Raw genomic sequence first — 12,416 nt, 5'->3', positions numbered from 1 at the left:
ACCACGAGGCCTCCAAGTACACTTGGAGAGGTCACCAAGACAGAGGCAGACTCTCTGCAGTGGTACAAGGCAGGATGGTGAGAGACTACGAGGCAACAGGCAAAAACTGTGAAAAGAGATTTGGACTGGATGAATATTTTAACTGTTTCCCCAGAGAGGTGATGTCTCTGTGCTTTTATTTTCAGAGTTGACTGGTTAAAAAACTGAATAACTTGGTCTGATCCTGTAGCTGATTTTGTTTCTGCACCATGTTGGATCAGTGACCTCCTGGGATCCCTTCCAACCTGATCTATCTTATGAACCTAAGAAAAATGCAATCCAAATTGGAAATAAAGATATCCAAATATATTGATTAAAAAAAGCTGAACTTAAACTAATGGTTGAATCATCTAAAGGATTAAATATACAAAATATCATTTTAATTCAAGCTTTTTAATGAATTTATATCTTCATTGAATTCTTTGTTTCTTTGCTATTTTGCTACTTTGGTTATTCAGGCAGCAAAATGAAAGGGATGATACAAGTTGTCCATTGTTTTCTACTCCTTTATTTCTCACTTATGAATTAACCACGTGAACTTTTCCACATTCTGTGGATTTCAAAATTCAAAATTGACACTGAAAAAAAAAATAAGAAAAATGTATGTGTTGTTGTAAAGATTGTGTACTTGTCATTGCAAAAGTATCTTTCCAATAAATGACCTGTTCTGTTAATTCAACTGATACTTCATTGAGACAGCTTGGGGAAGGAAGGTGAGCAGCATGTGATGTAATGTGGAACAATAAACCCCAAATGTTGTAATCTGCTGTTGTCTGTAGAGATGGAGTGTCATAAGATAATAAGAGTACTTTTCTTCGCTTGTGGCTCTGATGTGGTTATCTTGCTGAATATTGTAATCATTTTCATTTGTTTTGGTATCAGGAAAAAGCTGACAAGTTACAGACAGCTGAAGCAGCTGGGATGAATTAATATCTAAATAAGAGCACTGAGCAGTTTGGCTTAAAAAAAAAGCTATATAATTTAGAAGTATTGGAAGCCTGGAACCAGGAACAGGAGAAAGGAATTTAGCATATTTGTCAAGAAATACAGCGGATATTAGCTCTGACTTTATTTCACTAGGATGTGTTAATTAGACAATATTTACTCTCCTTCTAGGTACTACGATATATCAGGCACACGCTATACTGTTCAAGAAAGCCAACTACCATCAGTACTTTGTCCACACTCTTACGTTCTTCCATCAATATCAATGTCTACTGCCTCGTTACCAGCAGCTCTTAGAAAGGTAAGGGAAAACTGAGTATCTATGTGTACAAAAAACATGTATTTACATGTAGATGCTATGTACATACATATACTATGTGTATGTAAATGTGTGTATATAAATATATACATGTATAATAAGAGGACCACTAATCTGAAATCAGAATTTAAGGTGTAATTGAACACAGTCTTCCTTTAAAAAAAGTATATTTGAAGTCCTGGAAATTTTTCAAATAAATGTCATGTACGGAAATAAGGAAGGTACATAATTACTGTAAGCTGGCATGAACAGCCAACAAAGGAAATGGCTCGTGGAGATCTTCCAATGTTCTCACAAACCATATGGCTTTTTCTTTTTTATTATAAAATATACATAAGCCAAAATAATAAATGAATAGCAGTTACAGTACCATAGTTCTCACTTAACCTCCACTGTTTTCTGTGCAGGTTTTATTCCAGAGAAGGAAAAAGGGCTATGCATTAATTTTCTGAAATTCATTTAGTTCATGTGGTGTTACTCACTCACTTGGCAGCAGTATTATTTCATGGAAGCATGCTGGAGAAAATGCTAATTGTTTCTGCTTTAATGTGAGAACTTCATTTCAGATTGCAGACAATGTTGTGCAATACCATTCTTGTCTTTATTTTAATCTTTCTGTGCAGAGAGAAATACCTTTTTTCATGTTAACAAAAGTGCAGTAATTACAAAAGCTGATTTTTTTTTCTGATGCTTGTGGAACTAATATTCATCTGAATATATTTGATGAGGACTTAAAGTATTCTGTCTTTAAAACAAGTAAATGTCTTGTCTAGTCCAGTCTAACGTGGAAATCTTATCTACTAATTTCTATATGAAGCCTTTGGAAAAGACTCATTGGTCTTAATTGAATAGACAAATAATATAAACCCCAAACATCCCTTGTGGTCTCATTCAGCATCTTGGTTCCATTGGTACTGTAGAAACACACCTACAAACAGAGCTTAGTTCTTTACAGTTATGAAATTGCAAAATACTCAAGTATTTTAATAGGCTGTGGAAGCCAGCTTAAGACTTAGCTTTCTAACAGAGCAAACTGCTGTTCTTGTGGCTTTATATATTATATTAATTCTTTGCAAAGAATTCTTACAAAGGTCTGATTGTCTGACAAATACATTTAACAAAATAATAAAGGAAATTAATTTTCCTTTTCAGGAATTAGGGAGAGAGGGAGAGGAGAAGGATGGTCAAAGGAGAGGAGAGAGAATTCAGCAGTTTCTTTTGTTTTAGGATAATCTGTTGTAGTATATAATAATATAATCACCTGATGATGACAGATGGATTATGAGGATTGGGCTTTAATGAAGCTCTCTCTTCCCTCAGCACTTCTTGTGGGAGAGCAGTAGAAAACTGCATGACACAGAACATAAGCTGTTTGCGCCAGACTTCTCTCTGTTGCTCTCCTCTACAGAAATCAGTTCATAATCCCTTTAAAGGTGAATGTACTCAATAGAGTCTTGTCGACTAATTTATAAAGCTTAATTTGTATTACTCTCTCTCTCTCTCTCTCTCTCTCTTTTTTTTTTTTTTTTGCCTTATTTAGGTTTTTCCCTTTGCCTCAGATAATTAAGAGCTGACTCTAGCAATGACTAAAACAGACCAGCTCTCCTGCATTCTTTTATTAATTAAACAGTCTTCTTGAGAAACCTTGCTTATCAGTCTGTGGAACTTGTTCACATTTAGTTTTCTTAAAAAAAAAAAAGCATATGTGTATATACATTGCTGTTTTCTCTTGCAGTAATAGTGATCACTGTATGATGGAGTTCACATTCACCTAAATCCCCTTCCACTCTCAGCCAGTTCATACCTACTAAGAGAATCTAAAATAGCCACTCCCTTAATAGTTTTCTTCACCTTCTGAAGAAAAGGCTGTCCCTAGCATATTCCAAGAACTTGTTGGACTGTCTCTGTCTTGTACTTCTTTTCCAACAGGAAAAAAGAAATAATTCCAAGAAGTAATTAAAGCTGTCAGGTTCTGTCCCTTTGGATGCTTCCCTTGCCTGATCAAAAAACAGTCTTCTCTCCACCCAATTAACTAGTGTATAATAAACTTCTATTACAGTATACCCTGGTATTCTCCTTTCATCTTCTTCCAGAGTCATTTAACAAATCTTCATTTTACCCACTCTAGTGCTTCTCAGCAGCTCTTCTTGATATACAATGCAACTTTGTTTCTCCTTTTCACCTGAATTTCATAAACAGCACTAGTAAAGCAGAAGGAAATTTAAAAAATTTTTTAGATTCACTTGTTTGATGGTGTTACTCAGTGAATAAATGTTGTACTGCCCAAATTACAAGGTTAAAACATTTTCTTTCATTACACTGTTTTTGAAAAAAAGCTACATTGTTCATTGTTCTTTATCAGCTTTATTCTCTCATCAAATGCCTTTTGTGCTGATTCAGATGTATTCCTAGTTCTGTTCAAAGATTTCCAATTTTTTCTTTCCTAATCTGTCTGGAATTTATCACTTTATTTGACTATAATCTTCTGTTTTTGTGCAGCTATATAAAAATCAACACGATTTTTTTTCTAAATGTACTTAGCAAGTATGTAAATAGCATATGTTCATTGGAGGCAACTAGATCTATGAGAAATAAATAAATGATGAAAAAAATGAAATACATTAAATTTTCTTCATTTTTCTAGCCCATTTAATGTGAAAAACATTCATTTCTTAGAATATAAAATACCTTTTGTTATTTTGTTAAATAGAATTTTGGTAACACTATTAAAGGTTGAAAAAAAATTACAGATGTCAGTTCTGCAAAGTATTCTATCACTAGATTTATAAACCTCAATTCCTTTTCATTTTGCCAGGTGATGCATTGTGTCGTTTATGTTTGCACAATCCAGTTATTCTCAGAGGAGCTATACAGGAGGAATTCGTGTTTATGATTTTGTTTGTAAATGAAGGAAAAGAGTTTGATTAGCTTCCTATTTGTATTTAAACTGTCTGTGCAGATCCAAATTGAAGATTATTTAATCTGTCATAAAGGCTATACACCTTGAAGCTTTGGCCGTAATTTTATCATCATTTTTTAGTATTTTTAAGAGAGTTTAAATTAGTATAGCATTGTGACCGCTGTTCTTTCTATAGATGAAGAGACAACTACCTGAGTGTTTCCTGCATTCAGCTCTCTTCAAATAAATACAAATTTAATTTGCAGATCAAATAACAGATAAATGTGCATTTTGCAGTCATACAGTTTCAATAGGAATAAAATGGATGTTAATACAAGTTGAGGAGTCTTCCCTGCCACATGGTAAACTCAAATGACCTTAAATTACATAGTTGCAGACAAATAGACATTATTCTGATAGGTTTCAGTATAGTTAAGCAGAAAGATATTTGCTTCTGTAAAGACCAATTTTAAATTTAGATTGGCTTCTACTGGTAGTAAAATGACTTTTAAATTTAGATTGGCTTCTACTGGTAGTAAAATGACTGAATGAAAAGAACGTTCTTAATACTTCATTGCTTATACATTTCCCCTTCACTAGGACAGTGATTACACAACATCTGGACTTTCTAAAATTCCATGTAAGATATATAGTTCTAAACGTTTTTTTCTAACAGTCAGGTATCTGCGCTCTAATGCTGCCTCTCCTCTTACATCGAGGTGTTGATTAGTCAGTTTCTGAGACATATAACCAGATATCTGTCTAAAGGTTTCTCAGGATTCTCCATCTAGATAAGAGTTCTCACACCTACTTGCTACCGGAATACAGCCACTGCCTTTCACACAAAGATTCAGTCCTATGACATGAATATTTAACTAAGGAAACTGGGTGGAGTACTTCTAACACCCAGGTGTGGCTATGGAAGCCCATTTTGATTCTGTGTCAAATGACTGGATAAAATGAGTTTATTCTATCTCTGCTGTTGCCATGCTCCTGAGACAGCAGATACGCAGGTCCGAAAGTTCCCTTGCTCTTTAACTCACCTGTCGGGATGATAGCTAGTCAATATCTAGGATGTTTTCAACTTTGCATTCCTCATCTGCTTCCTCAGTTTCATTTCTGCTTAGCTCAGACTAAAGCTAGCAAAACATCAAGCCCAGGTCCTCAAAGTGTTTCTCCTTACAGTGCTTAATTTTTTCAAGAAATACCAAAACTCTCAGTCTGTTTGGGATCTCAGGATTGCAAAATCACCTGCCAGAGTGATGTTTAAACTGTGGACGCAAAGCGTACTGACACTTCATAGTCTTCCAATACTGAGTGAGGGTGAAAGCAGGTGAACCACTTTCCAAAACAAAATTATTGGTTTGTGGATGGGTGAGAGGAGCCTGCCCCGAGGAGAACAGGTTTTTGCCATAAGGTTCACCACAGTTTTCAATAGATACAGCCTTTCAGTGGTTAACCATTCCTCTCCCAAAACTTTAGACAGAAAGAAGAAAAGGAATCCTTCCTCAGCCTAGAATCTAAAAACTAAACAAACCCCTACAACCAAAGTTGTACAAAGTGAAACAAGCAGAGCTAAGAGTATGTGTTGTTTTCTCTGGTGAAAGAAAATAAAAAATCCAGGAAAGTACTAACTTGCTTTGTGCAAGGACTCAGGAGAAGGGAATAGGAAATTATGGTATCATTTTAGGATTTTTTTTTTTCCTCTATGTAGAAAGGTAGGCACAACAAAGCAGTTGTTTAAGAGGAGATTGGGGAGTGGTGATGAGCATGTTCTTGATTTTGTTCTCTTTTATGTCTTCAGCTGTTTAGATTAAGCTAAACCTTTCTAGCTGAGTAAATTTTGCAGGACAAAATTATATTACCAGAAAACAAACAAACAAAACCAAACAACAAGAAAAATGAAAAAAAATTAGCCTTTTCAGTGTTTTTCTGCAAACCAGAATTGGAGTTTCTATCATCTTAATTTATGCTCAACTGTTGTGTAAAGGAATTTACTTTGGTGTTTTTTTTTTTCCTTTCCTTCTTCTTCAAAGTAACTGTTGTGTTCTCTGTCTGGTAAAACACCTATTATTTCTAGTGTGGTCAATAGAAGAGGGCCTCTAAATTTGGGTTGTAGGCCTTGTTCAGTGCAGATTATTCACTGCTGCTACATGATGCTTGGAGCCACCGTTCTCCCAGGTGTGGCTTGTTTCCCTGAAGTAATGACACTTTGTACCTCCCAGGCTTAACAAATTGAATCATTTTCCTCTTTTTGTTCCACTAGGAACTACCTCTGTTACTAGGCAGATAGGTGCAAAGTCCCTTCATAATCCCCAGATGATATTCTTCAATAAAATGTGGGCATTTACTTGCTCTTTTTTTCAATTAGTCATGCTTGTGGTCACTCCAGTAGGGCTACTTTTTAATGACATTGGTCTCCAGTGTCATTCCTGCAGAGAAAAGTGTAGCCTCCCATATTTTAAATTTTAAAGTATAACTTTTATCCCCTGTTAACCTTTCTAAATAGTCAGATCTTCCCATGGCAGTCACCTGCCTCTCATCCACTCACTTATGGGAAAACTGGAGACATAAATTTCTATGCTTAAAGTGAACCAAAAATACAGAAATAGAGAGTTTGTTATAGACTAGGATAGATAGAAAGTTTTATTTACATATATTTATATGCATATATATGTATGTATGTTTAAATGCATATATTACTTTATTACAGTTTGGAGGATGTTATTCATGACCCATAGATTTGGGATCACACTCCTAATGTATTTGTGTGAATTGAAGAGAACAGTATACAGAAAGAATGAAAAAAAAGATCGAATATGGTAAAGCATGGATCACATGAGAGTTCTTCAACAAAACTTAGAGCAGCTACATTATTAATCATCCGTGTGGCTTTTAATATGGATTGTAATAGGATGTTACTGAGCTGGCTGCTAAGCACAGTAATTCTTTATTGTGGTCAAAAATGTCTAGGAAAACATGAGAAAGTTTTAATAGTTTATCTAAGTTGTTTTTTTCTTTTATTCTATCTATGCAATTTGTACCTATTCTTAGGCTCCAACCATGCTGTGGTTTGGGCAAGAAGATGATGTTAATAGGAAAAGAACACTGAAGTCTTTGCTTTGAAATTCATAGTTTAAAAAAAAAGAAGGAATTGAGTTTCCAAACCAAACCAGTTGAGTCGGGTGGAGAGATGTGGGAAGGGAAAACGAGTGCCTCATTTTGTCCAGGCCCTGCCAGCATTTCTTATATGGTTGACAAAGGGTTTATGCTACACTTAGCAAATATTTAATTTACTCTGTCTGTTCTTTAAACTTTTAAAGTTTTTATAGGATGCTTAGCTCTGAATCATGCTATATTTTGCAATAGTTTGAGATGATTAATACTGAAATAGTCTTTCAGAATGACTTAGTTGATAAATATGCAATTCATAATTAAAAACCAACAACACACCAACCAATTGCAAGCAAAGTGTAAATAGTACTGAAGTCATCATGGGAGACAGAAAGTACATAACTGGGATTGAATTTAAAGGCTGCCCACTTAAGTCACAGTGATGTCTCCCACAGACATTTCTGCTCTGAGAAGCCATTATATCTTAAATTGCTTGTCCAGGGCATTTGGTGAGTAATGTCATAAAGCAGTAACCTTAAATGATCTGGTAAAATGGGAAAACCCACAAAGGATTGCAGGGAGTGTAACTCGGAGATAGCTTCTGTCAGTAGGCTTTCCATTAAGAGGATATCTAAGAGTGAAGTCTACAGAGGTGTAATAGCAGTGTTGACTACCATTGAGTATATCTGACGGAAAGGGATGCTCGGTACTGTGTAGACAAGGCAAAACTGGCCCCAGCATGCCCCAGCAGTCATTATGTAATACCAGCTGCTGGCATGAGCCCACACGTTGGCCAGCTCTCCCTAAGGAACAGGACTAAGTAGCAGCGGAGGACTGAACTACAATTGGGATAATTCTTCCAGCTTAAATAACTCTTAGTACTGTCTTTGCTGTAAAAATTTCTTTGCATTTGACACTGAAACCTAAAGAGGCCGCCGAGACCCTGTACAAGCAATTTACTTTTCATAGCACATATGTACCAGTGTACCTGTAGGTTTGCTGAATCAGGAGTGCACAGCTATCTGTAGTTGTAAATCAACATTGGTGATGATTTGCTGGCTGACAGAACTCAGTCTACCTTAAAGAGAAGGAAAAGGTAAACACAGTGTGAATCTGTACATCAGGCACTTCTGGTTTTGAGCTGCGATGACTGCATTTTCATTCCTTAATATGTATCTGTGTTTTGTCAAGGCCTAGATAAGAAAGGGGACAAGAGGGATACCAGTGGGGAGACAGAAAAGATGAAACTAAAGAATACCAGTAACAAAGTAAAAACAAACATAGCACATAGGAAAGATATAAAAACAAAATATGTTAACAGGAGTGTTCGGAAGACATAATAAAATGTTGCACTTCTCTAGGTCTCTATCAATGGGATCTTAATGTAACTCTGATTTATTTTATGCTCCTTGTTAGAGCTATTGTGAAAATTGCATCAACAGAAAATTAAATTGTGCATAATATAATTTTCTGTCTAGTATGATTGACGTGAGATATACAAAGATGTCAAGAATTACTGATTTAAGAGTATCCATAAGGATAAGATAAGGATTATTTTGGTTAAGGATTATTCTGCCTAGATTTCCCATGACCCAGCAGGCATGGATAACTGCAGCAGAAATGCTCTGGATACAAAACTGTGGTTCTTTCATTGAAAAAAAAATTGCGAGGTGCCCTCAATTCTACTGCATTTGTTGACAATGAAGGCAGAAGAATCCAGCAGCCAGTTACATATGCACAGAAATACGGACTGTGTAAGCAGAGACCAAAATTCTCAGAAGTTCTAAAATAAAAAAGCTTGGATACCAGTGCATTATAAAACCATCTGATTATCATTACTTGGCTTTGTCGCACAGCTCACTGAAGACATGCTCCTCCTTTTATCTTTCAAAAACTACTGAGATTTAGGGGTAATTAAAGCACAGGTGAGGTTCTCAGCTATCCACGACAGGAGCTCTCTGAGCATTGCTCAACAATTACTTCTCTGCCTAATAAAATACTGTTCTGCTGACTAGACTGATGGCATCATTGCAATTTCCTTGTCGTTCCACTTTTTTCCATATTCCCAGCTCATTATACCTCTTATCCCCACATGAACTACAAGTTCACTTCTGCATTAACTTTAAAGGGGTTTAATTTTGTTATTTGCAGTCTGGCTTAAGACACCAACTCTCTTATTTCCTAAAAATAATATCCAGTTCTTCTGGCTGATTGTGAGAAGCCTTGAAAACAACTTTGTCTCATATTTCTGTGGCTTTTTGGTGAGGACTTTTCTTTTGAGCTGTAGCACGGGAGTAAATAAGCTGTGGTTGATTGCGGGTGTACTGAACTACAGCTGACAGCTAACGTGGGCCTTACAGAAGTATAAAAAGCAGAAGGGAAGATGGCATGGAGTTACTTAGTATTTTCATAGAAGTAACATGACTTCTGGAATGTTGATGTGAGGAAAAAACTGTCTTGTATTGTAAGACTTTGTCATTCAAGATAGCAGTACTGAGTCAAATAGGTTCCCCCTCACTCTTTTAATATTAATACATTTGAAGGTGTAATAGAAATAGCAGTTAATTCTTATTCTGACACATCTTTCAAGCACTCAAAGCTTATTGCTGACATTATAGTAGGGTTTGTTTTTTTTGTGTGTGTGTGTGTGTTTTTGTTATTTTTTAAATACATTTATAAAACACAAATAACAGCATCAGGCAACATACTTTTCTTAACTTTTGGCTGACAATTACAAGCGCTCTGCTTCCCAACATTTAAACATATCCACCTCGATGCAGGAGAATTAAAGAAAAGCTGTGTCCAACTTCATGATAGGGTTGTCTTTGTTTTGAGCTATGTTTGGAGCTGAATTTTATCATAGTTATTGCATGCCCTGTGTGATACTGTGAAGATTCAAGCAGCAAAAACATGTTTCCATTGGCATGGTTAGTGACTACCAAAAAGGCAATGACATGAGCACTTGTCCAGAATCTCTGATAGTGCTGAGTTCTTCAGAACTGAAGCTCTGAATAATCTACAGTCTATCACTGGGCAGTGACAACATATGAGAACTATTAAAATGGCACACTGCTCTGCTGTGCAGGAGCGAGATAACAGTGTTCCAACACTGCAGCATGCCTTGCAAAGTGGTAAGGAGGTCAGTCATCAGTGATCAAACGTGGACAAGCAAAGTAAGACTGGTGTGGATGATGTGGGAGCATGCACCAGGCAGTCCACTGTTATCAGTGACCATCCTTTATATACCCCACCTTGTGTATCATCCTGACAAAGACCTAGCTAGCATTGCAACATCTCACTGATGTTGCTCATGCTCCTATGTAACTCTTAGGATGACACCAGGCACTTTTCCAACTTCTTCCCAAAGGGCATACTCCTCCCTTCTCTTTCCCTTGGTAAGTACAGTCCTGTGAAGTTAGTGTTTGAATCACCAGGACTCTGTTTCTGGCCCCCATGCTAGGCTATTTTGTAGTGATCTGGAGACTGCTTTGCGTCATGCTCTTGTACCACTTCCATGCTTGCACAATGTGCTGGAATGGTTTTCAGGACCTTGGCAGCCAGCTGAGCTCTCTCTTTGGGTGGAACTGTATTTCAGTTTTGCTCTGCTACGTGACAAGGTGGCTCAGCATATCTGCTGTACACCTGTGCATCCTCAGATCTGAGGAGATTGCAATGCAAAGCTTTTAGTATAGTTCACTCCTCCTGACAAGGCTTTTGCCATTTGTACTCCATATAATGTATATGACAATTAAGAAAGTGTGTGTATATACATATATGCATTATTTATTGCTCTGCACATCCATCTGCAGTATAATAATGGGTTTGCAAAGGGTAGTAATGAAAAACATCTTTCTGGTTTTATTCTGAGAACTGAATCACAGTGAGTAAGCTGAAACTCTTCTTCTTTTTTCCCTTTAAAACAAGCTCTCAGTCTTGTAGCTTAAAATCTTCAAGGGCAAAGAGCAACCCACTTTAATAAAGAATTGGCTAAACAACTGTTTGGTTAAGATTTAGAGATTTTAAAATATATCTACCATTTCTACAAACTAGCTTGGCTGAAATAATTTTCAAAATTACAGTGGGTTGCAAATTCAAAACTTACCTGTTGAAATGTAACAGCTGCAAACATTCACAGAAAGGGTTTAAATGGAATATAAAGTTTTATTTTATGAACGTTGCTTTTTACTGTAGGACATGACAACATAATTCCCTCTAAATTGTACCTTATGACACGCAAACAAAAATAGAACCTCTTTCCCTCTCCCATCTTTACAAACTATTTCCCCATTTTTAATATCGAGATTTGTTTACTTTTTTGTATTTCTTTTAGAGAAACTTGTGGTTTTTAGAATGCTTATCAGTGGTAATTCTGCATAGCACCCTCCCCTGTTCTCCAGAGGAGTTTCAATTGTTTTGCTTCTGGGAATGCTAAGGTTATGTTTTTCTTTGGGAAGTAAAATTGTTTTTTTAGCAGGTAAATTTCTCACTCTTGGAGCTGAAATTAAAAAGACTAAAAAATAAAAATAAAAATAAAAATAAAAGACAATGAAACAACAACAAACAACTTTCCAAACATGAGAAAGGTATATGCAGTGTTGTGTCCTGGTTTTCCTAAGCAGCTGCCCCATGAAGCAGAAGCTCACCATGCGTGTTGCTGGCTGCTGTTCAGAGCACTGTGCACAGCTGAAGAACTGAAGAGACTTGTCAGGCTCATCATGCAGCTGGCTAGGAAAGCCTGAGCTGCAGCAGAGACAAAAGATAGAGTCACCTGCAGACAAAAAGGTTGGGTAGCTAGAGGGAAACTGTATGGGCACAGCCAAGATTTCTCTTCCCACCCTCCCAACCTGCTGCCAAGAAGGCGTAGGAGGGAAGCATGGAGCAGCAACAGGAGAGAACACACACGCTCTTTCCTTCTGTGTAGAGGAAGCACTTGTGGCCTGCCAGGTTTTCACCGGTCATTCCCAGGTGCCTCCCATGTCCTCAGGCACTGAGGAGTAGTGGACTGAGCTCATACAAAGTGCCCCTCAGTCTTGCAAGCAGAGCAAGTTGTTACCAGATTGTGTTTAGAAAGGTTCTCAAACAGTTCAAGCCCAACACTGT

The 12,416-nt window shown here is 36.7% G+C and overlaps 1 protein-coding gene across 1 annotated transcript in view; it reads left to right on the top strand.

Annotated features, from left to right (window-relative positions):
* The window catches only part of CRYBG1 (crystallin beta-gamma domain containing 1), a 91,158-nt gene that overhangs the window by 28,468 nt on the left and 50,274 nt on the right, over positions 1-12,416 (top strand). The window contains exon 2 of the mRNA XM_065735383.1: positions 1,156-1,285. Coding sequence (XP_065591455.1) covers positions 1,250-1,285 — 36 coding nt within the window. The 5' untranslated portion in view covers positions 1,156-1,249. The remainder of the gene's footprint in view (positions 1-1,155; positions 1,286-12,416) is intronic.

This window comes from Cyrtonyx montezumae, unplaced genomic scaffold, assembly GCF_038088225.1.
Source record: "Cyrtonyx montezumae isolate F1298 unplaced genomic scaffold, pur_monq_1.0 scaffold_0, whole genome shotgun sequence".
In the NCBI taxonomy this organism is placed as follows: Eukaryota; Metazoa; Chordata; class Aves; order Galliformes; family Odontophoridae; genus Cyrtonyx; species Cyrtonyx montezumae.
Note: the sequence above shows the minus strand (reverse complement) of the source record. Positions and strands in the feature narration are given on the sequence as shown.